At 51.6% G+C, this 24,134-nt stretch overlaps 9 protein-coding genes and 1 non-coding gene across 10 annotated transcripts; 3 read left to right on the top strand and 7 right to left on the bottom strand.

The window, feature by feature from the left end:
* Positions 1-410: 410 nt before the first annotated feature.
* On the top strand, positions 411-1,266 carry J4E78_004549 (uncharacterized protein; the record flags this gene model as incomplete). Its single annotated transcript, XM_049365177.1, has 2 exons — positions 411-635; positions 694-1,266. 2 exons carry the CDS (start codon positions 411-413, stop codon positions 1,264-1,266), a joined length of 798 nt encoding a protein of 265 aa, XP_049222978.1.
* Positions 1,267-1,569: 303 nt separating this feature from the next.
* Positions 1,570-2,517, bottom strand: J4E78_004548 (uncharacterized protein; the record flags this gene model as incomplete). The annotated part of the gene is made up of 3 exons (XM_049365176.1): positions 1,570-1,632; positions 1,694-1,955; positions 2,513-2,517. 3 exons carry the CDS (start codon positions 2,515-2,517, stop codon positions 1,570-1,572), a joined length of 330 nt encoding a protein of 109 aa, XP_049222977.1.
* An 850-nt stretch (positions 2,518-3,367) lies between these two features.
* J4E78_004547 (uncharacterized protein) lies at positions 3,368-5,787 on the bottom strand (the record flags this gene model as incomplete). The annotated part of the gene is made up of 5 exons (XM_049365175.1): positions 3,368-4,204; positions 4,269-5,498; positions 5,562-5,665; positions 5,728-5,746; positions 5,782-5,787. The coding sequence occupies 5 exons, from the start codon at positions 5,785-5,787 to the stop codon at positions 3,368-3,370; spliced, it is 2,196 nt and encodes a 731-aa protein (XP_049222976.1).
* A 1,428-nt stretch (positions 5,788-7,215) lies between these two features.
* J4E78_004546 (uncharacterized protein) lies at positions 7,216-8,393 on the top strand (the record flags this gene model as incomplete). The annotated part of the gene is made up of 2 exons (XM_049365174.1): positions 7,216-7,889; positions 7,940-8,393. 2 exons carry the CDS (start codon positions 7,216-7,218, stop codon positions 8,391-8,393), a joined length of 1,128 nt encoding a protein of 375 aa, XP_049222975.1.
* Positions 8,394-8,786: 393 nt separating this feature from the next.
* On the top strand, positions 8,787-8,930 carry J4E78_004545. The gene has a single exon. It is a non-coding gene; the product is annotated as a tRNA-Ala (tRNA).
* Positions 8,931-9,815: 885 nt separating this feature from the next.
* Positions 9,816-11,607, bottom strand: J4E78_004544 (uncharacterized protein; the record flags this gene model as incomplete). The annotated part of the gene is made up of 2 exons (XM_049365173.1): positions 9,816-10,798; positions 10,848-11,607. The coding sequence occupies 2 exons, from the start codon at positions 11,605-11,607 to the stop codon at positions 9,816-9,818; spliced, it is 1,743 nt and encodes a 580-aa protein (XP_049222974.1).
* A 1,320-nt stretch (positions 11,608-12,927) lies between these two features.
* Positions 12,928-15,333, bottom strand: J4E78_004543 (uncharacterized protein; the record flags this gene model as incomplete). Its single annotated transcript, XM_049365172.1, has 2 exons — positions 12,928-14,773; positions 14,990-15,333. 2 exons carry the CDS (start codon positions 15,331-15,333, stop codon positions 12,928-12,930), a joined length of 2,190 nt encoding a protein of 729 aa, XP_049222973.1.
* A 2,944-nt stretch (positions 15,334-18,277) lies between these two features.
* J4E78_004542 (uncharacterized protein) lies at positions 18,278-18,790 on the bottom strand (the record flags this gene model as incomplete). Its single annotated transcript, XM_049365171.1, has 3 exons — positions 18,278-18,311; positions 18,363-18,421; positions 18,473-18,790. The coding sequence occupies 3 exons, from the start codon at positions 18,788-18,790 to the stop codon at positions 18,278-18,280; spliced, it is 411 nt and encodes a 136-aa protein (XP_049222972.1).
* Positions 18,791-19,619: 829 nt separating this feature from the next.
* J4E78_004541 (uncharacterized protein) lies at positions 19,620-20,332 on the bottom strand (the record flags this gene model as incomplete). The annotated part of the gene is given in 2 exon segments (XM_049365170.1): positions 19,620-19,706; positions 19,724-20,332. 2 exon segments carry the CDS (start codon positions 20,330-20,332, stop codon positions 19,620-19,622), a joined length of 696 nt encoding a protein of 231 aa, XP_049222971.1.
* Positions 20,333-20,921: 589 nt separating this feature from the next.
* Positions 20,922-22,610, bottom strand: J4E78_004540 (uncharacterized protein; the record flags this gene model as incomplete). The annotated part of the gene is made up of 3 exons (XM_049365169.1): positions 20,922-21,515; positions 21,957-22,469; positions 22,557-22,610. The coding sequence occupies 3 exons, from the start codon at positions 22,608-22,610 to the stop codon at positions 20,922-20,924; spliced, it is 1,161 nt and encodes a 386-aa protein (XP_049222970.1).
* Between the last annotated feature and the right edge of the window lie 1,524 nt (positions 22,611-24,134).

The raw sequence follows: 24,134 nt of genomic DNA, 5'->3' as shown, positions 1-24,134 counted from the left end.
TGCCGTCTACGTTGGTATAAGGGTTGAAGTTCACATATTCTTCGGGGTAATGTAAACTTCTAGGAGGCAGTTGTTCAGTTTTTTTCATGTATGAGGTGGTGCCACCCTGACTAGGCGCTACTCTCACACTACAGCGCGGTTTGCTCGATAAGCGCATATTCTTAGCATTATGGAATATCTCTACAGACTGGCAGAAGAGTCGGTTGGGCGATCTTCGGAGTTTCCACTTGTTGGCTGTTTTGGTGGCGGTGATCACATGCGCCTATTTGCCTCCAGATCCACACAACTTCAGCTGAACGTTAGCGCAACACCTGCAAGCAGCTAAGCGGCATACTCGTCCGACCCTTCAAGACGCCAGCTCTCAGCCTGGCACTTGCGATGTCTCCTCCTGTCACATTCGAGTGGTCGCCATGGAAGCCATCGCAGGACTTAGTCTTGCTGCCAACATCTTACAGGTTATAGACTTCACCGCGAAAGTCTTGTCAACTGGAAACCAAATTCGCCAGTCAGGTTCTATTGTACAGAACTCGGAGTTAAAACGGGTGGTTGAAGACTTCACGGCACTGAACGAACGCATAACATTATGGGCTCGTCCTAATCCGGCCGGCTCGGGCCCATTGGCCCAGACCAGCCAGGTACTTTAGACATGTACAAGATCTGGGCGCCTACGACGTCAGTCTTACATATTTACAGGCACTTGAGGATCTGGCTACTGAGTGCACGAAGATTGCTCAAGAACTTATTGCCAAACTCGAGTCGTTGCGATGTCCCAAAGACGCGGCCAGATACAAGAAGATTCTCAGCGCTCTAAGAGCATCTCGGAAGGCGAAAAAGATCGAGGATATCGAGTCACGACTTCAGATAATGCGTGATGAGCTTCAGTTTAGAATTTTAGGTTCTATCAGGGACGACCAATTACAAGGTCTAGATGAAACGAGTCGGATAGCGATGCTGAGCATAGTGGAGAACAACAAACAACTCGGCACGACAATGACTTCACAAACCGAAAAGATCATACAACGGCAAGAGGTCGACAGCTCTGTGGCATCGATACGTCACAAAGAGGTCCTACATACCGTCGCCAATCAACGATTAAAGAAGTACAGCATAAAGGATGTCCCACGCGCAATCACGAATAAGTTACACTTCGCTCGGAAAGACGATAGATACGACGACATCGTTACTGCGCATCAGAACACCTTCAACTGGGCACTGGAGAGTAGAGATTCCTTAAGCTGGCCAAGCCTCGCAGACTGGCTTCGCTAGGATGGTGGCGTGTATTGGATCAACGGGAAGGCCGGGTCCGGAAAATCATCGTTGATGAAGTATCTCTATCAAGATCCCCGGTTCATGGACTCGCTAAGTCTCTGGGCTGGAGGCGATCGTCTCATTGTGGCTGACTTCTACCTTTGGAGTGCAGGTACTGAGATCCAAAGGTTGCAGGAAGGCCTGTTGCGTTCACTGCTCTGGCAAGTGCTCGGTCAGCACATATCCCTAGCCTCTACACTATTTGCGCAATAGTATCTATTCGATGGCTCGGACGACTACGTGATGCAACTGCACTTACAATTAAGAGGAAGGAGGGATGTTCTCCTTGTCGTCCTCGTCGTCGCTATCGACGATACATGGTCGCTGCACAAGTTAGCATTGCACATAGATCTCTGAACCAGCTAAGAACACAGGGAGTACTCACGGACTTCGTCCCCCTCCCCCTCCCCCCACCCCCTTTCTTCTTGTCCTTCTTGTCCTTCTTCTCCTTGTCCTTCTTCTCCTTCTCCTCCTTTTCTTTCTCCTTCTCCTCCTCCTTCTCCTCCTCCTTCTTTTTCTTCTTGGGCGCGGGAGCGCCCGCGGCCGCTTTCTTTGCGCGCCGCTTTGGAGGCACGGCCGCCTCCGCCTCTTTGGGCTTGGGCTTGGGCGCGGGCGCGGGCGGAGCGGGCGGCGCGAAGTCGTCTACACTACGTTAGCCTACGGCTGGACGTCGTTTTCGCATATATCGGTGGTGAAGACGATGATCGGGATTCGTGTGTAGGTTATCATTCTGGTCGACTCATCTGGGTTGCACTTACCGTCTCCCTTTGGGAGCGTATGCCCCAGGGCAGGCTCTGCGGCCTCTGCTGAAGAAGAGTTAGCATTGACCGTAGAAGCGGACATGTGAACAAGGTACTTACGCCGTTCTTCTCTTATCGTCAACGGATCTAACATGTCAGTAACATTTTCAAAAAGAACCGCCAACGACCATTCCTTGTAAAGCTCTCAACCAAACTTGAGATACACGATCAGTCTTCTCAGAGTGCTCTTGGTGATAACAGTCATCACTGGATGGATATCCCAATGCGTAGTACTCGAGATGCAGCGGCGGCATGGGAAGTAACGGACGAAGCTCAGGAAGGAAGTACTTACGTTCTGGTTCGGGCAGGAAGCCCATTGGGCGAACCCAGCTTGCTGCGCATAAATTTCTAGCGGCATCAGTCAGTCACGATTGCAGAGCACATTCACGCAGCGCATCACTCACTCCATTATGTCGATGGATCGTTGAGACATCATGAAGTGAGCGCCGCCGATCTAGATAAACTTGCACATTTCGTTCCCACGTGTCCGCTAACACCGAGGGCAGTCACGACTGAGGAAGTCGCGATGCCCACTAGTGGCACGACGATGGAAGGAGCACCCCAACGACAGGCGCGTCACCCACGAACATCGGTTTTCAACCTCGATCTATGATAACAGCAGGCTTGTATCCTGTTGTGCTGTTATACTCATTCATCTATTCACGTTTTGTGTGAGAGAACTTGGAGCATAGCTTGGGGAAAGTTCTCTTTCGGTGCCGGCGAGGTATGTAAAGTCTAATAGAGACGCGACGGGCCATCGACTAATATGGATGCGTTAACAACTGAGAACTGAAGCTGATGATAAAGCATGGAGAGGTTTGGTAAGACATGAATCTCATTGTGGTATATAGGTACTAGCAAATGCAAACAACGCTGGACAAAACAAAAGCCAAATTTGTGAGTAATTCCTGTTGAAGGAAGTCCTCTTTTCTGATGGATTCTGATGGTTGAGCATCGAATACATCCTCACTAGGAAACCATATGCACTGGCGCGCTAAGTGAACAAGAATACCGCTAGCCATCGCAGCCGCAAAACTATAAGGAAATAAAGCAGGGTACGTCAGATCCTACTTTGGTGCTAACATATAGCTGACCGTTGAAGAAGGAATACACGTCGCCTGTCCGAAAATGAGTAGCAGAGAAGCCTAGACGTTATGTTAGTGTTGGAGAATTGCCAAAGTGGTGGTGGTTTACTTACCAAAGAAGCAAACCATCGCTTCAGTCGTCAACCCTTCCAGTTCTTGTGTTGGCGATACTTCTCATTCTTTGTCATCTTCGCCTTCGCCTTCATCCTCCACTAGAGCTTCTTCTTCTTCTTCGGCATCGCTGAAGTCATCCTCATCCTTCGAAAAGTCGTCAACATCTATGAGTTGCTGCGTGAACTCTTCGCCCGTCTGCTCTTGCTTCGGCTTCGGCTGAGCAACTAGCAACGTGAACCAAACCTTGTTTTCTGCGACCTCGTCTGCATTGAGCAAGGCCTTTTTGCCGCGGGCGATCTGGTGCTCTGTGTAATACATTTGGTCCTTGAAACCGTTTCCAGGGGTCCAGCTGCAGCAAGGGCGTCCAAATTTCCAGCATACGCTGCAGACTTTGAGACCTCGCCCGACATCGATGTATTTACAGCCCGCATCGGATATGGTTATCTGCCTCTCCGTCCGCATCAAAGCGCAGGTGTCGCAATTCAGTCGTTTGGAATCCGCCCCTAACGACCTGAAGTCGCCGTTGACGTTTTGGAGACCTGCAGATATCATATCTCGCATGAGTTCTGATTCCATGATGCGTCCACCATGACGCATGGTGTATGGCTCTGGCAACTTGACCTCAATAGTCTGGGTGTGATAGTTGTAAACAGTCTGGAGAACGTAGGCGCATCCCCTAAGCCTAGCCATCCAAGTCTGTGGGTGGACAGGCTCTGCATTGAACAGCCACTGCGTCATTGCAATAGACCGGTAGTAGTTGATGTTTGAGCCTCGATAGTCGTGCTGTTCTAGATCCAGAAACGTGAAGATCTTTCGAGTCTGTATGTAGCGGAACCTGAATTTACCGGAGCCGATTGGATATTCCCATTCGATGCGCGCTGCCAACGCACGGCCTTCCTGTAGATGCGAAGATGCGAAGTCAGTGCCTGTTTCATATGTATCTTGTGCGGTTACAACTTACCTCCCAGTTCAAAAACGGACCTATTTCGGGAAGTCTTGACCATGCCATGGGATGGGCTCGACCATCCCTTCGAACCTCGAACACGATGTAATACGGCTGGTTTTGCTTAGGACCCATGGTTCCGTCGTGCTCACTCTGTCTATGACTGACACCGAAAAAGTACTTTCCTTGATGCATCTTCATGAAGACATTATGTTCCAGTTCTTTTCCAGTTTGCTTCTTCATATACTTCGCAATCTTCGGTTTGGCGCTCCTGAATATCGATATTGGCATGACTGATCCGTTGACGCGAGATTTGACGAGGGTATCATGACGTAGGAAGAGACGCTGCTCTTTCATCAAACTCCACTCCTGGAATGGGCTGCTGTAGTTCGCCCCAAACGATACACCGAAGCTCTGTCGGCTGGTACCACCAGAGTAACCAGTGATTTGGAAGACCTTGGTGGAAGCGTTCCTAAAGTAGAGAGCGGCATTGATCGCTTCGGCATGCCTGATGGCGCTGTCATTGTCTAAGTCAACAGTACGGTCTACAACAATGTGAAGTTCCTCTCTGTATGACTCCAGAAGACACACGAAGAGCTGTTCGACAAGATATGCGAAATCGACATTGTCCTGGTCGTCCATGTCACACAGCGCCACCGACTTAAGAGCGGAATTGCGTGTCAAGTCCCCATAGCTGCTCTCAGTATATTTGTGATTGTCGAAGCGATCTCTAAAGTCGACAGCCTTGCCCACGTAGACGTATCTGACATTTGGCCGCCAGCGTTGGACTTCAGACGTGGATAAGTGGTAGCGCAGGTATACACCTCCATTCGTGCGTCTCTTCAGCTGAGCATTGATCTTGATAGTCGATGTGTCGACGATATCTTGAGCCGTGAAATTGTGGCGGTTCAAAACATCATACAAGCCTGCTCGCTTGATGCCTTCGAGGATGGTATGGACTACGGAGTCAACGCCGCTCCCTTTGCCAGTCTTGCTTCTCTTATCTAAGAGTTCGGAGATCTTGGTACCCATGAATGGCGCTGGGTTGGTGATGAACTCATCGAGAAGGCCAGCGACCGTTCTCGCAAGCACCGACCCGTCCAAGGGGATGGTATTTGAGGAGGGTTGTCCCACGGCAGTATAGAGTCCGATGCGCTCAAGCGCCCGAGCGTCGAGGTTCATTTCGTACTTCCAATCCTTGATGTCGTTCTTCCAGAGAGCGCCTTTTTCGACGATTTTGGCTGGGACCTTGAAGTGTACATTGTCAGCGCACTTCCAATACATAGCCGCATTGTATGTGTTCAGACTTACCCATTGGTCAATGTGACGTATACTGCCCTCGTCCCACTCGGATACACCTCGGATGTAGATCCTGGCATTGCCGTTCTTCTCTTCAAACCATTGACCGACCATACCTGAATTGTTGCTGTCAGTGTGTGGTCCTCATTCAACTCTTACTGTATATCTGGGCTCGTACCTTTCTCGAAATAGGATGCCTGGTCAGCATTATAGTGATTCATGATAATTCTACATCCATATCGGGGCAGACCGCGATCGGGATCGGAGAAATCGTGGGCTCGCACGGAGCGGGATGGGGGGTCTTCGATCCAATTCATGAGACTATTGGTGGGAATGCGGGAGAGGAGGTGTGGCGGGGCGCCGGGGGGGAAGTGCGGCATGTTGGCAGTGATCCTGGACTCTGTTGAAAATTGATGTGCACCTACTATAGCTTCCGGTCAGTGGACAGCCGCGGAAGGAAAGTCAATTTGTACTTACTACAGCCTGTAGAGAAGATACCTAGCTAGGTATGTGTGATACCTGAGGGGAGGAATATCGCCACGTTCGTCAAGGCAACTTATGCAGGACAATTCCGAGTATGTGGCTGATCGGCAATAGACAACTTGCAGGAGGCGTGCTCGTCGCAGAAGGATGTGTAGGACTGTAGATATAGGCCTGTGGTATCGAAGGGGTGTAAGCTTGTGGCGCTCCCAAGAAGACGGGTGGAGGGTGAGTAGGTAAGGTGGATGAATGAGGGAGGAGGTGAGTAACGAGACTTATATGGACAGCAAAGCCGCGCTATCTTTCAAGCTACGGACACTCCCGCGAGCGTATGACTCCGACAAGTAAGAGGCAAGGGCGGTGGCCTCGTTTTACATGCCAAGCTCACCGTCAACCCACGTGGCGTCCTGGTTTCGCATGGCCCAGACGCGCTCACAGACCGTGATAGGACCATATGGTATCATACAAACAGCCTCGGGCTCCATAATTGCGGTGAGATAATGCCATCGGTGCCCAAAATAGAGAGGCACGCGGGTAGATATTTCCAAAAGCAGTATGGTCTAGAGGATCCGGAGTCATTCGCCTTCAAAGAAGGTGAGAGGCGATAGCAGTCTGGGATATTCAATTTGCTCTACGTATCCTCAAACTCACCTAGAAATGCCGCAATCGCTCTCAGCACGCGATCGGCGCCATACCGTACCTAGGTAGGTACCCAGGCATTCCCATGTCCCCCGGGGCCACTCTGATCACGACTACCTAGGTACTTAAACAGTATATCCTCTTTCCAAACCATCACTCCTACACTCTACATAATCAACTTCTTCCCTCCGTTGCCTTTCGATACAACTTTGAAACAGGTGGATTCTGTCTATACCGACCCTGCTCCCTCGCAGCAATCTACTCAGCCCTGCCTCAAACCTCTAGCAATACGACCGAAGTCCCCCAATCCACATACGCACAAGGCCACTGCTCACACATAATGGCGCTATATCGAGTCACCCAGAACCCACAGAATCACACAACCACCCTACGTGTAGCACGTCACCTGGACGCGTAAGTAATGCCTACCTAGGTATATACAATCTACATGTGATATTACCACTAACTTCATACACCAATCGTTAGTTATCGAAAATACGGGCCACCTCCAAGCAACTACTACGTCTCACGCGATGATGGCACTAGCATGGCCTACGCAGATCACAGTTCAAGCACACATGCCACTTCCTTGGACAATGGTGCAAGTCCCCTTCATCCTTGCTCAGATGATGGCCAGGCAACCGATCCGAAGCCTTTCATTGCGGACGAGATGCTCCAGACCGACACCAAAACCATAGGCCTTTTTCGTCCTCCTCTCGACTACATACCAGGATCGACTGGCTGGAATTGGCATGAGGATGGCTGGCAGTCAGCATTCTCAGCAGCGCTATCACAGAAGGGTATCGAAATGACCGCAGACCAGATCGAAATAGCATACAACAACATCGCCGACCCACAGTCAAGTCTCCTCTATGATCCCGTAGACCGAAACACCGCAGTATTCCAGGACGAACCAGCGGCATCATTGATGGCTAGATATGGTATCGAAGACCGAAAGTTCAGCTTGATCATCATCTGTCCATATGTCCGTGCCGATGGTGTTGACTGGGAGCGTATCTACGACACGATGAATCGGCCGCCAATCTACTCCAGGTGGTCGACTGGAGCGCAGGCCGTTCATGAGCCCATTGTGCTCATGTGTTTACCCAGGCTCGAGACAAAAACTGGCAGGGAGTCATACAACAAGACAGTTGATTGGTTTTCAGTGAACCCACGCCCAAACACCACGTTCTCGGATGATTTCGACCTTCTATCAAAGGAGTAAGTCACTGTCTTTTCCCAGGGCTTCGGTATCCCGCTGACTCTCATAGGTTGTCTAGTGAAGACATAGACGAATACATGGACACCTTCAACTTCCCCACGCAGCTTGGCTTTCGACAGTCGGCCTTTCGACAGGCTCTCGTTCGCATTCATCGCATGATCGCTCTTGGTCTATTTGTTCATGATGACGACTTGCCCGCCTGGATCGAACAGTATGGTGAACATCTCTTGGAACTCGAAAAACACGACATGGACGACGACCCGCCCGTATTCAAATTCGATGAGGACGAGCCCTTCCAAGGCGGCGATGAAACTATAACCTACCGCACCATCACAGCATTGATCTTGAACCCTAGCTTTGAAGCTGCGAACGCTGCGGAAGAGTGGGATGAAGCTATAGAGAACTACGTTACGTGGTGTCTTGAGCCAGACGACGAGTTGGCTAAAGAGGCCTTCGAAACATTCGCCAAACAGCTGGAATTCGCTGCTGGAGAGCGATATTAGGGTTTGACTGCACCTCATACAAGAAAAAAAACTGATCAGGTCTAGAGACTACATCGACATTAGGGCACCTACTTTGCAGGTTTCTATGTTCATGTCGGCTGCAGACTTGTTCAATTCTTTCCAAGGTTGACGTAGCTGCGGTTTTTTGTTTCAGTGTTTGAGCGTGGTTTTAATGTTTTCAAGGTTATGTTTGCGTTCTGCGTGGGAGAAGAGCAAAAAGAATGGTTCGTCGTCGGATGGCGACTGCTGATCTTTGGACGGATGGATGATCGAGATCCTGACCTCGCTGCTAGTCCGAAGCGGGCGTTAGCGCTGCACAATCTAAATATTTGGAATATGAATTGCGCTCCACCCAAATTTGCCATCAATGTCTTCAAGACAAGAACATCCTTTGGGCGTATGGCTCAGTGGTAGAGCGTAAGTGATTACTTTGCATAAACTCCTTGCGCAACAATTGCTAACTTTCTTAGGCCCGCTTTGCAACCGTTTTCGGTTATAAACTGCGGGAGGTCCGGGTTTCGATCACCCGTCCGTCCACTTTTTTGGCCCTTGATGCCCTTTACAGCTCGTTTTTTAAAGGTTACAACATGCTATCTTAAATACAGAAGAGATATTACTAACCCAGTGTGGAAATGATACACAATTGCGGAAGGTCCGGGTTTCGGTATGTCTACAGTTCGCTTCATGGGTCGAGCCCACTCGCTAACACATTCAAGATCACCCGCCCGTCCATTACATTCTCTTTTTGCTGCCGTGTACTGCTTCTTATCTTTGTTTTTGCAGATTATAATATACTGTCACGAGAGCATAGTAGACCTTAAGAATTTGCGAGCCTGACTTGTCTGCGCGCATCCCCCGTACCTTTGAAGTAACCTTTCCCCTGTTTCTTAAACGTCGTTTACATCGCCTTACATTCTCTTACATTTTCCCTATGCAGCAAAGCTTCAACAGCCGTATCTTGCCTTCACCTATAATACTCTGCCGTGAACACCTCTACGTCCAGTACCCAAAGAGACTAGATTCTTGAGATTTTTAGAGGCAACTTTAACATTTCCTATATATGTTGTTAGGCCCGTCGCACATCATCATAAGAGACCAACTCCTCAAAAAGATCACCTCTCGCTAATTCCGAATCCGACCCCATTACCAACCACCTGATCTACCACAACATCTTACTCAGGCCGAAACCTGAACACCGTGCAGCCTACATCAACGCCAGATTTTCGAATCCGCTGATATTATCACAGTGTATGTGGCAACTCCATTGAGTTTCATCACTGTATTCGCGGACCCTACCTTACACAAGAAAAAACTGAACAGGTTTGCAGACTACATTAAGGTAAAAGTATGCAAAGTAGGTAGCCCAACGTCGATGTAGACTCTAGGGTCTTCAATTTTTCCCTAGGTTGACATGACCCCCTCTCAAGGCGCAACATCCTTCGGCATCCCATCAACCCCCAGATCAATCTCCTTGTCCAGATTCTCCAAGAACCCCTTGCCGCGGAACTCTTCCTTTCCAACACTCTTGTCCATTATGCCCGCAACCTCCTCACACTTATTATACCACACCCTCTCATAGTTGTACTCGTCCGCGGGACCATCCGGCATCATGATCCACTCAGGTATTGCGCCTTTCTCTTGCTCATTATCTTTGTACCACCAAAACATCGCTGTATCATCCTCTTTTGTGCGCCAATTACCGCGGTTCCAGTTGTGTTTCAGCGGAGAGTGCTTGTCCCATCCGCGAACGAGATGGCGGTAGTAGGCGATGGGGTGGATGTATTCGTTTGTGTCGCCCAGATCGCGGAGTTTGGTCCATTTGGGCGCTTTGGTGTCTTCGTTGTAACACTCGACTTCTTCGTGGCCGGGCATGCGTTGCCAAGATCCGATGAAGTAGTATATGCCGCTGTACGAGTCCACGAGGGGACCTGTACCCCAGCTAAAGTCGAAGTTGGTGTGTGAGTGGGGTGGAGAACGCGGCGGGGGTTTGAGTGTATCGTGACCGATGCCGGGAATGGAGATCTTTGGGAGCAGGTTCCACGCTTTTTGAAGGAGGTTCTGGTGGTGATAGGTGCATGCGAAGCGGAGGCGGAACAGCCAGCGCGTGTACTGGTCCATGGACAGCTGAAAGGCATGGCGATCGATGGTGAGGTGTGGAGAAATGACCTGAAGCATCCAGCAGAGCGTTGCTGTGGAGATGTTTTCCGAATCTCCCTTCATATCACCGAAAGCGTCTTGTGAACCACCGCCGATATTCGTATGAACACCAGGGAACCAAACTTGCTTCAGCTCCGGTGTTGGTCTGTTGGGATCGTCGACTAGGTCTTTAGGAATGTACCAGAGCGTAGGTCGGAAGGCCCTCCGACGCTCATCCAGAGCCAACGCCTGGAATGCATGCTCGATATCTACAAACCGTTAGCCAGAATCGCACGCTTCGACACCACTAAAACTCACTCTCCGTCAGCTCGACGTTGTGAAACCCATACTTCGTCCTCGACCACGCCAGATCAATACCAATCAGATCAGGTACACCCAACGAGCCGACAGTATCCCACACGCCAACCACCTTCACCTTCCTGCTACCCTCGCTAACAGCAAGCTCACCATGCGGCCGGATATCCCATACTTCCGCCAGCAGTTTGAGATCATGCCAGTCGATGTTCCGGACATCCACGCCCTCTTTCTCCATCTGTAGACCCTTCTCGCTGAGCTTGCCCTTGGTGAACCATCTGTATTCATTCGTCTCCCGGAAATCAACACCCTCTTCGTTTCTTTGATACAGACGATACAGCTCCGGGAAGAACTGCATGTTGACGGGTGCAATCACTCCGATATCCGAGACCAGCCCGGCAACCGCACGTGCGGTGTAAGCTCCTCTCGAAAACCCGAAACAGAAGATCTCATCGCCGGGCTCGTAATTTTGCACAATGAAGTTGTATGCTTCGATGACGTTTTCTGCGAGACCAGCTCCTGTGCCGCCTTGTCTTCGTCTCTCAGAGGTACTCAGATTCCCGGTTCCTATCCCGGAGTCATAGTACACGATCTGATGGAATTTCTTCGAGGCGTCGTCCTTGTCGGTGCCAACGCGCGCTATCAGGCGGCAGAGTCTGGCAACATTTGAGGGTATGTTGTCTTTGCTGCTGACGCTAGATTGCCATGTGCCATCGCAGCAGATCACTAGCCGTCGTCTCCAGGCGGTGTTGTCGTTGACCATGATGGTAGAATACAAGTTTGTGTAGGTAAATGGGAAAAGAAGAACAGCAGGTCGGTCGTCTGTAGCGCGCAATGTCGATTATAGGAAGGAGGAATGCGTATAAACAAATACAAGAACGCTGATCAGATACCAAGGCTGAATCGCAGGCAAGCGCGTCGGACGTCGTTATATGACACTCAGGGGTAAGCAAAAAGACAAGTAAGTACACGCAGCACAAAAGACGAAGCTGACCGGTTCCAAGCCACGGAGCTGCATTCAGGCAATGGGGCAATGAGGCAGCGCAACTCTTCTAATTTATCCTCATCGAGTCGTACACCGTGAATGGTCGATCTCCGAATGCCCATGACGGACGCCTAATTCCCCATGTCGCCAATGCGCCCGCCGCATTGTCCAGGTGCGGCTGAAGGAGGCTGCCAAGCGACCTGTTTGAGCGGGATGAAGCGCTGCTCCTACCCGCACGCCTTTGCATTTTCACCGAAAGACGGGTCAGACCGTGAACGCCTTCAGGGTGGTCTGATATGGCGCGAAGGTGTTGGAGTGAGAAATGCTCGCGTTGCGCGCGTCGGCGCGTCGGCGCGCTGTCTGAACATGAGAGAATGCGGTGTGCGTGTATGGGGCTTGTGCACGCGATCATCATTGCCGTCGCTACTTAGCTTTGCCGTTTGAACTTTGATTGCGATATCGAAAACACTGTTTGTGCGCGTGTGGATAGTTGTGAACTGATCAATGTGTGATGGGTGTTCCAAGGTTGGGGGATCATGGGCGGGGTCCGAGGCGCAGGCAACGCGGTCAAGGCGTGTCAGCTGTTGCCCGAACCCTGAAGTAAAAATATGCAGGCAACGGCAGGCACAGCCCATCTCCAACTCAGAATGCCACAAGAACAGTCAGATTACTGTCAAAAGCTGCATTCCTGTTACACCAATGTCAGCTCAATACTTACTTGTTTCACTCGGCACGTGCATGCCGTCTCAAAAAAAGGCCGAGTATGCTAGCACCGCCCGAAGGCGGCGGCAATGTACCAACATTGATTCTTCTCGTCAATACCCTATATCCAAAAAGCGGTCTATACTATCGCTGAACATCAAATCGTGACCAACAGTCGCTGAAGACCAAATCCGTGGAGTATCCCAGTGCCGTCTGTCGCGATATGGCGCCATTTTGGCGCAATCCCAGAGTACCATTGTGGCAGCCCCAGGCGTGCCTATATAACGCCCACCATCCCACCATGAAAAGAACGCTTAATCGCTGAACATCACAAGACTGCTTCCTGAAACTTGTACGACAATCCCGCGAGTCGTCAAAGCCCCTGGCATCAAGCACTCACATTGAGCGAGGTGAGTTACCAGCTGTATGCGGCCGACTGCCGTATTGAGATCCATCATTAAAGCCCTCGAAGCTTTCACCTGATGACATCCTTCTCAGATCGTTGTCGTCGCCCATGTCGACATCTTCCATCTCGTACCGGCCCGCTCCGTTCGGGTTCTGCGGCGGTCCCATATTGGCAAAAGAACTGTATTGCCGTGGGGGCGCAGCGGGCGGAACACCAGCACTACTGATTTGTTCTGCGAGGCTCGGCTTCTCCGCCAGATTGTTAAGCATGGCGCGACTCGCGTCCAACATCGACACGGCGTACTCAAGGAAGTCCGCTCGCTTGGAAGAGACTGAAAGCGTCCAGCGGTACTCGCATAGCCTGAGCTTGTAAAACTCGGCTTCCTCTTTGGCGGGTGCCGTAGCCCATAGCAGCGACCCAAAGGTGCCGATGAGCGTAAAGTTGACTTTGGAAGCAAAGTACCAGAAACCCTGCAGATGCTCCGGCTTCAGACGGTTCACAAAGTCCATAGCAGAGATCAGCCGCGTCTTCGCGGCGTTGCGGCACATGAAGAGACCGTAAGAGTCGGGGTTGGTGGAGTCGAGCGACTGCACTATGCGCCTATGCAGCGTAATCTCCGTCGCAAAGTACGCGAGATGCAGATAGCCCGTAGAAGTGAGCTTGCCCTTCTCGGGAACGTTCATCTTGACCTCTGCGGGTAGCTTCTCGTGCCATTGACGAAGCTTGATTTGTACAGGCTTAGCTCGTGCGAGGATCAACTCGGTCGACTTCCTCCCCGCATTGGCAAAGTCGTGGATCGCCGTTTGGGTGTAAAATGTGTCCATGACCTCAGCCATGATCTGCGTGAGCCCAATCATCTGGGCAAACAGTATCCGGCCTCGGTGGCTCTCTACCTGCTCCTCTTCAGATTCTTCCTGACGCGTCTCGTATCCATCCCCTTCTTCAACAAAATCGTCTTCTGTTATCGGCTTCACCGCCCAGTTGGCATTGAAGATGTGCGATGGCCGGCCGTGGATGAGTGAGCTCCACTTGTCTTGCATGTACAACGCCCATGCGATGCGCTTCCTCAAGCCACGCTCCCAGAGAGGAACTGACCATGATGAGCAGTCGAGATGCAGGCCTAGTTCTTGACCAATGGCCACCAGCTGTGTTGTCAAGCTCCAAGAGTCCGCTTCAGGACGTTGCAGCAACAACAAGCCAGCCTGTATCGTCGACAGTTTAGGCCGCTCCATAGCCAGTGTGAGCGCCTTCATAGCAATCGCTTCTAGCCGCGCTGCATCAGGTCGGGAGTAGTTTGCTAGCTTGGGGTCGAGAGACCACCAGTTGAGCGCCAGGATGTACATGCCAGCCAACAAGGCTGGCGAAAAACCTCGATCGCCTCTGCGATACCGTTCGACAAACAGATGTTTCTGGATGATGGGGTAGTTTGGATGCACTACTTGGAAGTAAAGATCTAGTAAAGCAGGACCATGTGGGTGCACAAGCTGCTCGACCTGACCCAAGGCCTCAGACTCGCCGGCGAAGTCTTGTGTGTTCTCGTCAGGTAGCATAATGAAACATTCATGATCGTTCACACGTCGAAGCGTACCAAGGTCGAAGGTCGACTCGTTACGGGTGTCGAACTGTGATAGGCCAATGAGCAGCGAATCGAATGGAGAACTCAAACCGATGTATCTGCTATGTTGCCGCCGTTGCAGCCCTAATGTCTCTCCAAACTGAGGCAAGTGAAGGCTCGCTATTTGAGATAGTGAGGGTTGCGGTGGTGGTGGACTTGGCGCGGTTGCTGTGATGGTGGGTGTTGATAGTGCTAGTGGCGGAGGATCTGAGTCGACGGATCTGCCAGAGGGTGTCAGCACGACATCCAGCTATACGCCGACGCCTGGCGAGGGCCACAGCTCCCGGTGCCACGACCACATGCGGGATGAAAAAGCAAGTAGGTTACACATGCGCACGTGACCTGGTAGCGTGACGCAAGAGGCATAGCAGATGTCGGAAGTGATATATCTACGCGAGCCGTGGACGTGAAGCAGTAGCGGGGTGGCCTAAACATACCTCTTCTTGGTGTTGTTTGGCGAGTCCTTCTTCTCACCGTCGACGACTTTCCTCTTCCGCGGCAGTGGGCTTTGTACAAAGGTACACTCCTGCTTGTGGAACTCGCACAGGACACACAAAGCAGCGCCCTCGTGTATCACACAGCGGCTCTTCCTCCTTCGGCACGCGTCACAAGGGCGTTCCCTTCGTGAGCGGATGTTAGATACTGGACCGTTGTTGGACGTGGGCTTGCTCAAGCTCTCCTTGCTGGATGGTGACTTCTGTATCGTGCGAGGACGAGCTGGTGCTATAGAGACAACAGGACGTGGGCCCATAGCCGGCTGCTGCATTGCTACGGCCGTCATGGCTAGCTGGCGTGGTGGAAGGGTGCGATAAGGCTATGATAGACTACGGCCCGTTGGCTAGTTTCCGAATCAGGGTGCAAGTATCTCGCTATCGGAAGCAGGGTTCGTGACAGGTCTTATCGCGTGGGAGATAGGTAGTTCAATCGGTATATGGGAGATATCCCGGAAATGCAAATCCAGTTGGGTAATCCAATGGACAGTCAGACGAGTCCTACTTAGGGCCCTAGGTTGCCGGTAACGGCGGCGAGGAGTATGAGGTGACTGATGGTTCGCGCCGTCATTGAAGGTCTACGAAAGAAGTAGAGGATGGGCGGAGGCGGGCGGGATGGCGGGATCAGCCTGGCCTTGGAGCTTGGAGACCTAGAACCCTGTGTGGGGAGAGAGCAGGCGCATAATCGGGGGTGGCAGTCGTATATACTGGAGTGTCGCTGGAGAGCGCGCTGCGAGAGTCTTTTGTGGCAGACATGTGCTCGGGATGGGTTTCAAGATGCAGGGTGCACGGATGTTGCTTGGAGGTAAGCTGGATGGGCTCTAGCGGCTTCCTGCATTCTATCTTACGTACAGCCGAGAGATAAGGACTTCGCGGTGGGCCAATGGCCGCCGTGCATGGCTTCCCCCACCTGAATAATGTGATCTTTCCATTACTCCAGCTCTTGCTTATCTGTGCGTCTGTACTACACAGGATCCAGTTTAACTGTCTCGAGGAATTACTCTTATGTACTCGTTACCATACTCCATAGTTTTAGTATTGGCGCATGCACGTCACCCACGGCTACGCATCATTATCGCTCGCCTAGCACTGGTAAACAGTTGACGACCGTTTGAGGGACCTTGCAGCTGACAGTTGCACCGCTGAATTTTCTTGTTCGCAGCCTCGACAGCACATGGCTCGACGTGATGGATCCGACATTTTGCCACGTTCCGAGGTTTTCACGAGCCGCCTCATCGTGAGGCAGCTCGCCCGACCATGCCAGTATCCATGGTAATGGTATGAACGGCCTCCGCACGTGTCGCGTGTTCTCCACAAGCCCTACTGCCATACTTAGCATAGGACCCCTCGATAGCGATCTCCGCTCCGCTCTGCCCCTGGTCTCGTTTCTCACCGCTCGCACTTCAGGCAAAACGCTTTCCGCTCCGACCACCGGCAGTGCGCAGGACCCGAATATCTCCGCCAATCCTAGTCAGCGAGTTGCATCCTGCCGTTGCATCTTGCCGTTGATGTCATAGCACTTTTCGCCGTTGACGCGATTCAGGGAGGCTGGGTGAAGAACCGCGGCGCCGCCAAACCTCCCAAGACCGAAGAAGGCTGGAAAATCGGATGCGATCTACGCCAGTGTACGTAAAACGCAGGCTTAGCCTCGCACTGCCAGCGACCTCAGACTTGGGTTGCGATGCTGCGGGATGACAGATGGATACCCAGCTGCACGCTCAGTACTTCCACATTCGTCCTCGCTTAAACTACAGTTTAATCTCTCAACAACGGAACGATATATCCTCCTCCGAGTACTGGAGGTCGTTGTTGAAAGGCCCGTAAAGAAAGTCAGATCCCAATATTCCCCTCATCGCCCGCTTGATGCGACTGGCCTAAGTACCGGAATGAAATCCGTCCGCTCAACCGCATGTAGATTTGAAAGACCATGGGTTCGTGGTTGACATTACGAGATCTTTAAGCGCAGATCCGCATGTGAGAGACTAGAGGGTGTGGATTCTGCCCAGGCTGATGACATCTCAGGGAAAGTCGGGCCGCTTTTCTCCGGAGTGTGAATCATCCACTCCGTCATCACGACTACATATTGCGCCCTCTGAAGAGTCAGTCTAACCATTTTTCGCGCATTTTCACTGGATGTATACGAGAGTCCTTGACTCGGTAGTTCAAAAACCTGCCTCCTAGCCGTTGGAGTTCTTACGTCGTGTCTGCTTGAGCATATAAAAGGAGCCAGGTATACCTTGACACTGCCCAGGTAACAAAGTGCCAACACATCGTAGACGAAGCCTAAGCCCACAACATCAATCTTTAGCCACCGCTGCAGGAATACGTGTAGGATGACGAACCCTCAATTTGTCGTGAATCTACAGTCAGCATCTCCTTGCCACTAGCTTACTCTTGAGACCGATAATATATCGTAACCTTGGATTCGGGCTGATTGATCTTCAAGATCTACTCATAGGTTGAACTTCCTCAGATTCTAGGTTGATATGGCGGTAAAACCCTGGTTCTAGATGGCCGCAATGGACACTATCTAGCACGGAGCGACAACGAGCATGTTACTCCCGCGTCCGAAGAAAGCACCGGGGGCTACGGAGGCGTTGCCATGGTGCTTGATGTTGGCCTGTCCGCATATGTTCGCTGTTGGGGTTGACTCAAGATTCTCTTCCCCATCATGTAAACACAAGCAAATAGGTCAAGAAAAACTTACGCAGGGACCGAGATTGACATGTGGGTATACCAGAAAGCGAAGAGGGTGTGGAACACCCTAGATTCGGTCCGTATGAGTATGCATACGTCAAGTTGCGCTCTCTGTGGCACTCTGGTGCAAAATGGTCATTTCAACAAGTATCAAATTTGGACCAGGTGAAGGAGCTATGGATCTATCATAAATCCTCATAGCAATTAACAACCATATACCTAATCCATATTCTCTTGCCCAATGTCCAGTACTCCTTGCACCTCCTGCCTCGGCCATATGTACAATTGTGGGCTTCGGGTGCCCTATCATAATGGATATAGAGACGCGCTTTCGACCCGGTCGTAAACCTACAACCCCAGCGCATCGATCATACCACCGTAATCATATCGTCGTCATGTTTAACGCGCCTCGCTGAAAATGGATAAAGAAGGTATCGCGAATAGGCCGTCTCGTGTGCCGTGGTGGTGTGCGCAGCTGTTGCGCGTGTTCGGTCAATGTGAAGTTGACCTCTGGCTGCGCCGCGGTTCGATGTTGAATCAGTGCATGGGAGGCTGGTAGTTGATCGGTCGCCTGTTGGAGAATTAGCTTGCAGCGCGCGGCGTATGCTCTGACACAACGTACTTGAAAAGCAGAATGTGAGGTTCTGGCTCATGGACCTCGTAGTGCTCCCATCCCAAACTCTGTTCCCAAGTCAGCATATATGTTGTAGCCTGTCTTTAAACCACGCGTACCTGTGTGATGCCCAGTGCCCGCCATTCCTCCTCCCACAGCAGCTTCAGTGTGCCTCGCGCGCCGTCGAAGTAGTCTTTTGGGATAGCCTTCAGCATTTGCTTAGGCAGCTGCACATGGCGGTATTCATATGCGTCGTCCGAGTATCTGTGTTCGCGGTCAATAAAGAAAACGCGCTGACCGCCTCTTGTGTTGACAACCCACCTCGCCGAGTAATGAATCGCGTCGACAAATTCATCCAGCTTTTCCTTCTCGTGGTCCGAAAGCGGGCGCGGCTTCTTGTTTCGGCGCGTGAAGTCGATATCCAATTCGCCCGACATGGTGCGCGTAGGGTGGTGTGAGAAGCTCGTGTGCTCCGAGGTCGTCAGTGGGGTGTCGGCGGGTGGTAGAAGCGAGCGGGGCGGGCAGCTGCTTTGGTGGGAAGTCGCAGTCGTGGATGGGAGAAGGAGCGCTTAGATGCAGGGTTTCGTGTTCAGGCGCGTCGGGCGTGTGATTATCGAGCGAGAGAAAGAATAGTTCAAGTAAATGAACCCAAACAGCTCTTGTTTACCCAGTCGTGAAATTTGGTCGATTGTCAAAGCTTCTACGCTAACTCGGCTGCAGCCTAGCGTAACCGTCTTACCACGTTCTTACCGCTGGCCAACGTCTTTCACCCCTGCATCTGCATCTCCGCTGATCGACGTGCAGTCGAGGTTCGATGCAGACCACTCTCATGCGAGCTTACGTACGCTTTCTGTCTACGGTCACCGTTGTCTCTGTTCTTCTTCATCCTCAGACATCTCCGGACATCAAGACCGCCTCACTATTTCACCACAGCAACCAGCCACACCTCATTCAAGGAAAACTCTAAACACCATGGAACCTACATCAAGATGAAAACATGCAAAGTAGGCGACCCAATGTCAGGGTAGGCTCCAGACCCATTCAGCTCTATCCTTATTTGAGGTCGCCACAAATCTTATCTTATGCTAATTCCATGCGAATCGTTGATGAAGCCGCATACATGCCTGGAGGACCCATGTCTTTCGCCCTGCAGTCCTTTCTTGAATCACATACTGCCCACTACCCGAAGCCACAAACAGACGCCCAAGAACAGGCAAATACATGTAGCGTGCGCGTACGCTTACGCTTACTCGTACTTGACAACCGCTACTTGATGGGCGCATCATCGGTTATCAATTTCAACGGTCTCGCCAACATCGATATCACTCCGGGCACACTGGCAATGGTTTCTCCCTGTTACCTCTACGCACCCTATTTTCCCGCTCAAATAGCTTCTCCAGCATCTCGCGCTCCACACAGCCTTGCAACCACGGAGTCTTCATATCCAAGTTTGGCCGCCCAAGCACACCTACGAACTGTGCACAGGCTTCTTCGTTGGACCACTTCCTGATGGAGGCCGCGTGCAGTCGCTTCAACCCCACATTCCATGCTCTCTCGTTGAGTTTACTGCGGTATAACACATTCTCCAAGACCGCGTCTTCTTCCTCCATCTGCTTCGTTTCCTGTCTGGCGCGTTTCAGGTACCGTGTCAAGAGGGTGATTGGGACTGCAAACCCGATGATACCAGCGAGTACAACCGCGAAGATGGCGCCAATAGGACGCGTGTCTTCTGGAGTTGTATCCCTATACGTGGCAGGGTGTATGAATTGAGCCAACGACGAAGGTTGCATATGTTGAGAGTGCTTTGTTGAGGTGAGGTGCGTAGATATTGGTATGTCAATCAGCGAGTTCGCGTAACCACTCTCTCCGGAACCAACGTCCGGATCGAGAACCTCCGAGGCCTTGCCGTACAAGCTTTCCAGCATACCAGGGTACGGATGCGTGTCGACATCAATATGTTCTCCTCCAATGTTCGCCATGATATACAGTGTCAGATTCCGTCGATGTCGAGAGTGTCTGGAATACCAAGGTCTCATAGAATAAAGGTACTGTGTTTGCTTGCTGGTCTATGGAGCCCAGCGTATCATTTGTACGATCCGGACTCGGGTAAAGGGGGGAACACAGCACTATGCACCAGTCTTCGCGGTCATACAAAGCCTATAATATCACCGGCTATAGGTAATATATGACAACAGCGCTGCCAGCAGACAGGATTCACCTGGGTTCACACCAATCGTACAGTCCAGCCTGAGCTACCACGGAGTTGACAGGACGCGTACCAGCTGTCATGGCTACCTTTACGGACATAAGTCCTACTGTGTGCTCCCGGACTAAGATGACGAGCCACGTCAGCATGCAAGCGGCTTTATACGACAGTCGCGCGATGAATACAGGCGCAGCTAGGAAGGTACTTTGGATCAGTCGCACGATATCTCCACGTGCCAACGTTCCTTCAACTATGCCAGTATCTTCCAGATGCTGACATGAGATAGTGAGAGAGCACATTACTCGAAACCTTCTTCATTACAACTACCTCTAGATGCTTCCACCAAACCCTTGTCCACTCTCTCATTCCGTCCGATACTCCCTACACACGATCCCATCCTTATCCGTCCGTTCAATGACCCTAGATCTCTTCGGTACAGCGCCATTATCCACCTTCCCATCCCTCCACTCCCACCTCAACTGTTTCTTCGGCCTAACCACCACCGCCTGTGTCATCTCCGACTTCTTCTCCCCCAAATCCCCATGAACCACATTGATGCCTTCGTCCGTAACTCCGCGCTCCAACCACTCGCTCGCTCTGTCATCACTTGCGCTCGTCTTGATCTCGGGGAGTAATTCGATCGATGGTGATGGCGGTACGGACGAGTAGCGTTGCTGTAGGTCTTCGTAGTGCTCCTGTTGTATTTGTTGCCGCGAAAGGCGATGCGATAGGCGGGACTCTCGGCCGGATTCGAGATCCAGTAGAGCGGGCTCCTGGGCTGGTTGTTGACTGGCTTTTCTCTTGTGTCGATTGATGAGGCGGATGATGAGGCAAAGCAGCATCAGGATAAGAATCGTAGATGTCAGAACGATAAGGGCAAGGAAGAGATCCGTCAGAAAGCTCGTATCGGCCATGTTAAACGTGCCCATGGCGAAAATGACGATCTGCACCAACGCCTGCAAAAGGACAGAATGGAGAGAGTTGCAGATGTTGTGGCGCCTGCTGCGAGAGGTATACTGCAGTACTTAAGCCTGTCAGGTGCAGCATGGGAAGTAGCCACTAATCAAGAGAGTTCTTTATCAGACAGCCGGACCAGTAAAAGGATTCTGTACCCATGCATGAGCTCAACTGTACGAGGGTCCGGCTAATCTGCTTCGTGGTCGTGTTGTGTTGTGCAAAGTGGTACATAATATGGGAGAGAGAACTTGCACGACACTCCATCGACTCGAGGGACAGCATATCCCGTTTGAAGGTCAAGGCCTTGCCATCACACGCACAGGAAAACGCTCAAATCAGATCAGGAATGACAGCTCTTTGGTCGACCTAACGGGTATGTACAAATTTGCAACTTAAGCCGCCTGATCCAACGCGCCCGTGTGGTCATATACAAGCCTAACCCTAACAACCTCATCACTCCCCACCTTCCTAACCACAAACTTCCTCGTCAGCTTCCTCTCACCCCCAATATCCGCGAACCCCCAGATCTGCCACGCAGTCCATTTGTTTGCCTCATTTTCCACAAAGCTCTCGACAACATCTCCTTCTTCTGTCTCCTTCAACCACCCTTCTGCCACGTACTTTGCATCTTCCTCGCCCACACCTGCAGCCTTTCCTTCTTCGATTGCCTTGGCTAGGGCAATGTAGCGCGACCGTCCCTTGACGGTGCCGAAGAGCCTGTCAACGTGCTCGCGGTAGTGCCAGTCTAGGATGCGGGTCTCGGTGGAGCCTTTGATGCCGCCGGTGATGAGTTGATCGATTTTGATCTCTGTCGTTGGCGTGTTGTCTTCGCCGTCTATGGTGGTTTGGTAGAGGTGTTGGGTTACGGTTGCTGCGCCGAGGGCTTTGCGCGTCAGCCAGCCCATGCCCTGCAGGGCGAGGACGGCATCGAACGCATCCGAGAGGGACTTGTTCTATGATGTGTTAGAGCGATGTTACGATGCACGAAATGAGGAAGGTATGCAAAGAACACCAGGACTTGAAAGCTGCTTAGAACTTACCATGACCCATTTCCCCTCGAGCTTCTTGATATCAACACTTGCTGGAGCTGCCATATTGCCTAGTGTGTTTGTTGGTAGAACCGTAGTTTGGTACGATCCGACTTCGTCGTGAGGAGAGCTTCGACAGCTATCGCGGGGCTATGATAATTGGTAGCGGTGGGTACCGTCCTAGTTGGGGCGGCCATGTGCAGTGCATCTTATATGCCGGTCGCCCAAGCACCAAGCCTATCCAGAGACGCCGTGTGGATTAGCACCTGCCTTAGTCGACAATCGCACACTGTCACGTTCGTACCTGAGCGAACATCATGCGTGGCGTCGTGGGAAGGGATGCCGAGGTTCGTCTGCTTTGGGATAGCACCTCCGCGGGGAACCCTGGTCTTCCATCTCATTTGCGCTCGCATCAACTCTCTCCATTCTCCGGAGTCCGCAACCACCGACGGCACACCTCCAGCTTGGGACGGGTCGCATGTGAACACTGCTCGGGAGAAGGCTTCCTGGACACGTAACTTCCCGTCTAGGGTTGGATGGGCCAGTCAGAGGAGCATGATACTGAACGCAAAGCGCTGACATGCGATGAGGTGATTTTTAGCTGCATCTCCTCATCATCCCCGATTCCATACTTGTCCCCCTGTGCGCCTTTCTTCGATCAGTCTCTACCTCCTCCCCCCTTGTGGAATCGAGCTTGATGCAGCCCAAACGAGGAGCAAACAGAAGACATGACCAGGAAGCCCAAAGATGGCTTCGAAGTGACACGATGTTGCCGCCGGCAAATGGCTCAACAATCGCCGAGTCTCTTGTAAACCTTCTATCGCGCGCATGTGCGCCAACACTTGGACTTCACTCACTGGAGAAACGTCTGCCACTCCGCAAGAACTATTCTAAGAACAGTTCCCTCGCCGTACCTTACTCCCATGAGCATTCATCAGGCGCCGCACGTTTCGGTTCGTGAAATGTTCCGAAACAACGAGCATGTTTCAATGGCCGCCGACATGGTGAGGCTTAGCGCGCAAGCACGTCAGAACTTGCAACAACCGACGGCACAGGGGGGCGAGTATCATTAGAGAGTTCGCATCTGAAGTAAGGCTGCGACACGGAACGTATGTTGCTGGGGTTGGTCGATGCCTCAGATGTCATGTCCAAACTACCCAGCCGCTCGGTAATTTTCCCCTCAGCTTCAAATCTGGTTCGCGGGTTGCTTTTGTTTACCAGGCATCTCAACACCTGCTTTGATTATCTCTCTTTCGAGCGCGCTGGAACTCGCATCTCGCATCTTCTTCTTTTTTCGTACCCGCGTCTTCGTCAGAAGGTCACTTAATTTTCTTGTGGCACAGTCGCACAGAGTCTCATCAAACTTCTCGTCACTTGGTCACTCATTGGACGTACACACGGCTTCGCGCAGCACCATCATCGTATTGCCCCATTTCAGACGGTTACAAGCGCAGTGAAAGACAATTTTGTACGTTCCAATCGGTCTTGCGATCTTGAATTTTTGCCAGCAAAGTGGCTTACCATCACTCTCATTTCTACAGCGGCTCAGGAAGCCCGGGTACATAACGACTTGACCGAACGGTTCCCAAC

The sequence above is a fragment of the Alternaria triticimaculans genome (assembly GCF_023758025.1).
Source record: "Alternaria triticimaculans strain BMP 0046 chromosome Unknown scaffold_5, whole genome shotgun sequence".
NCBI lineage: Eukaryota > Fungi > Ascomycota > Dothideomycetes > Pleosporales > Pleosporaceae > Alternaria > Alternaria triticimaculans.
Note: the sequence above shows the minus strand (reverse complement) of the source record. Positions and strands in the feature narration are given on the sequence as shown.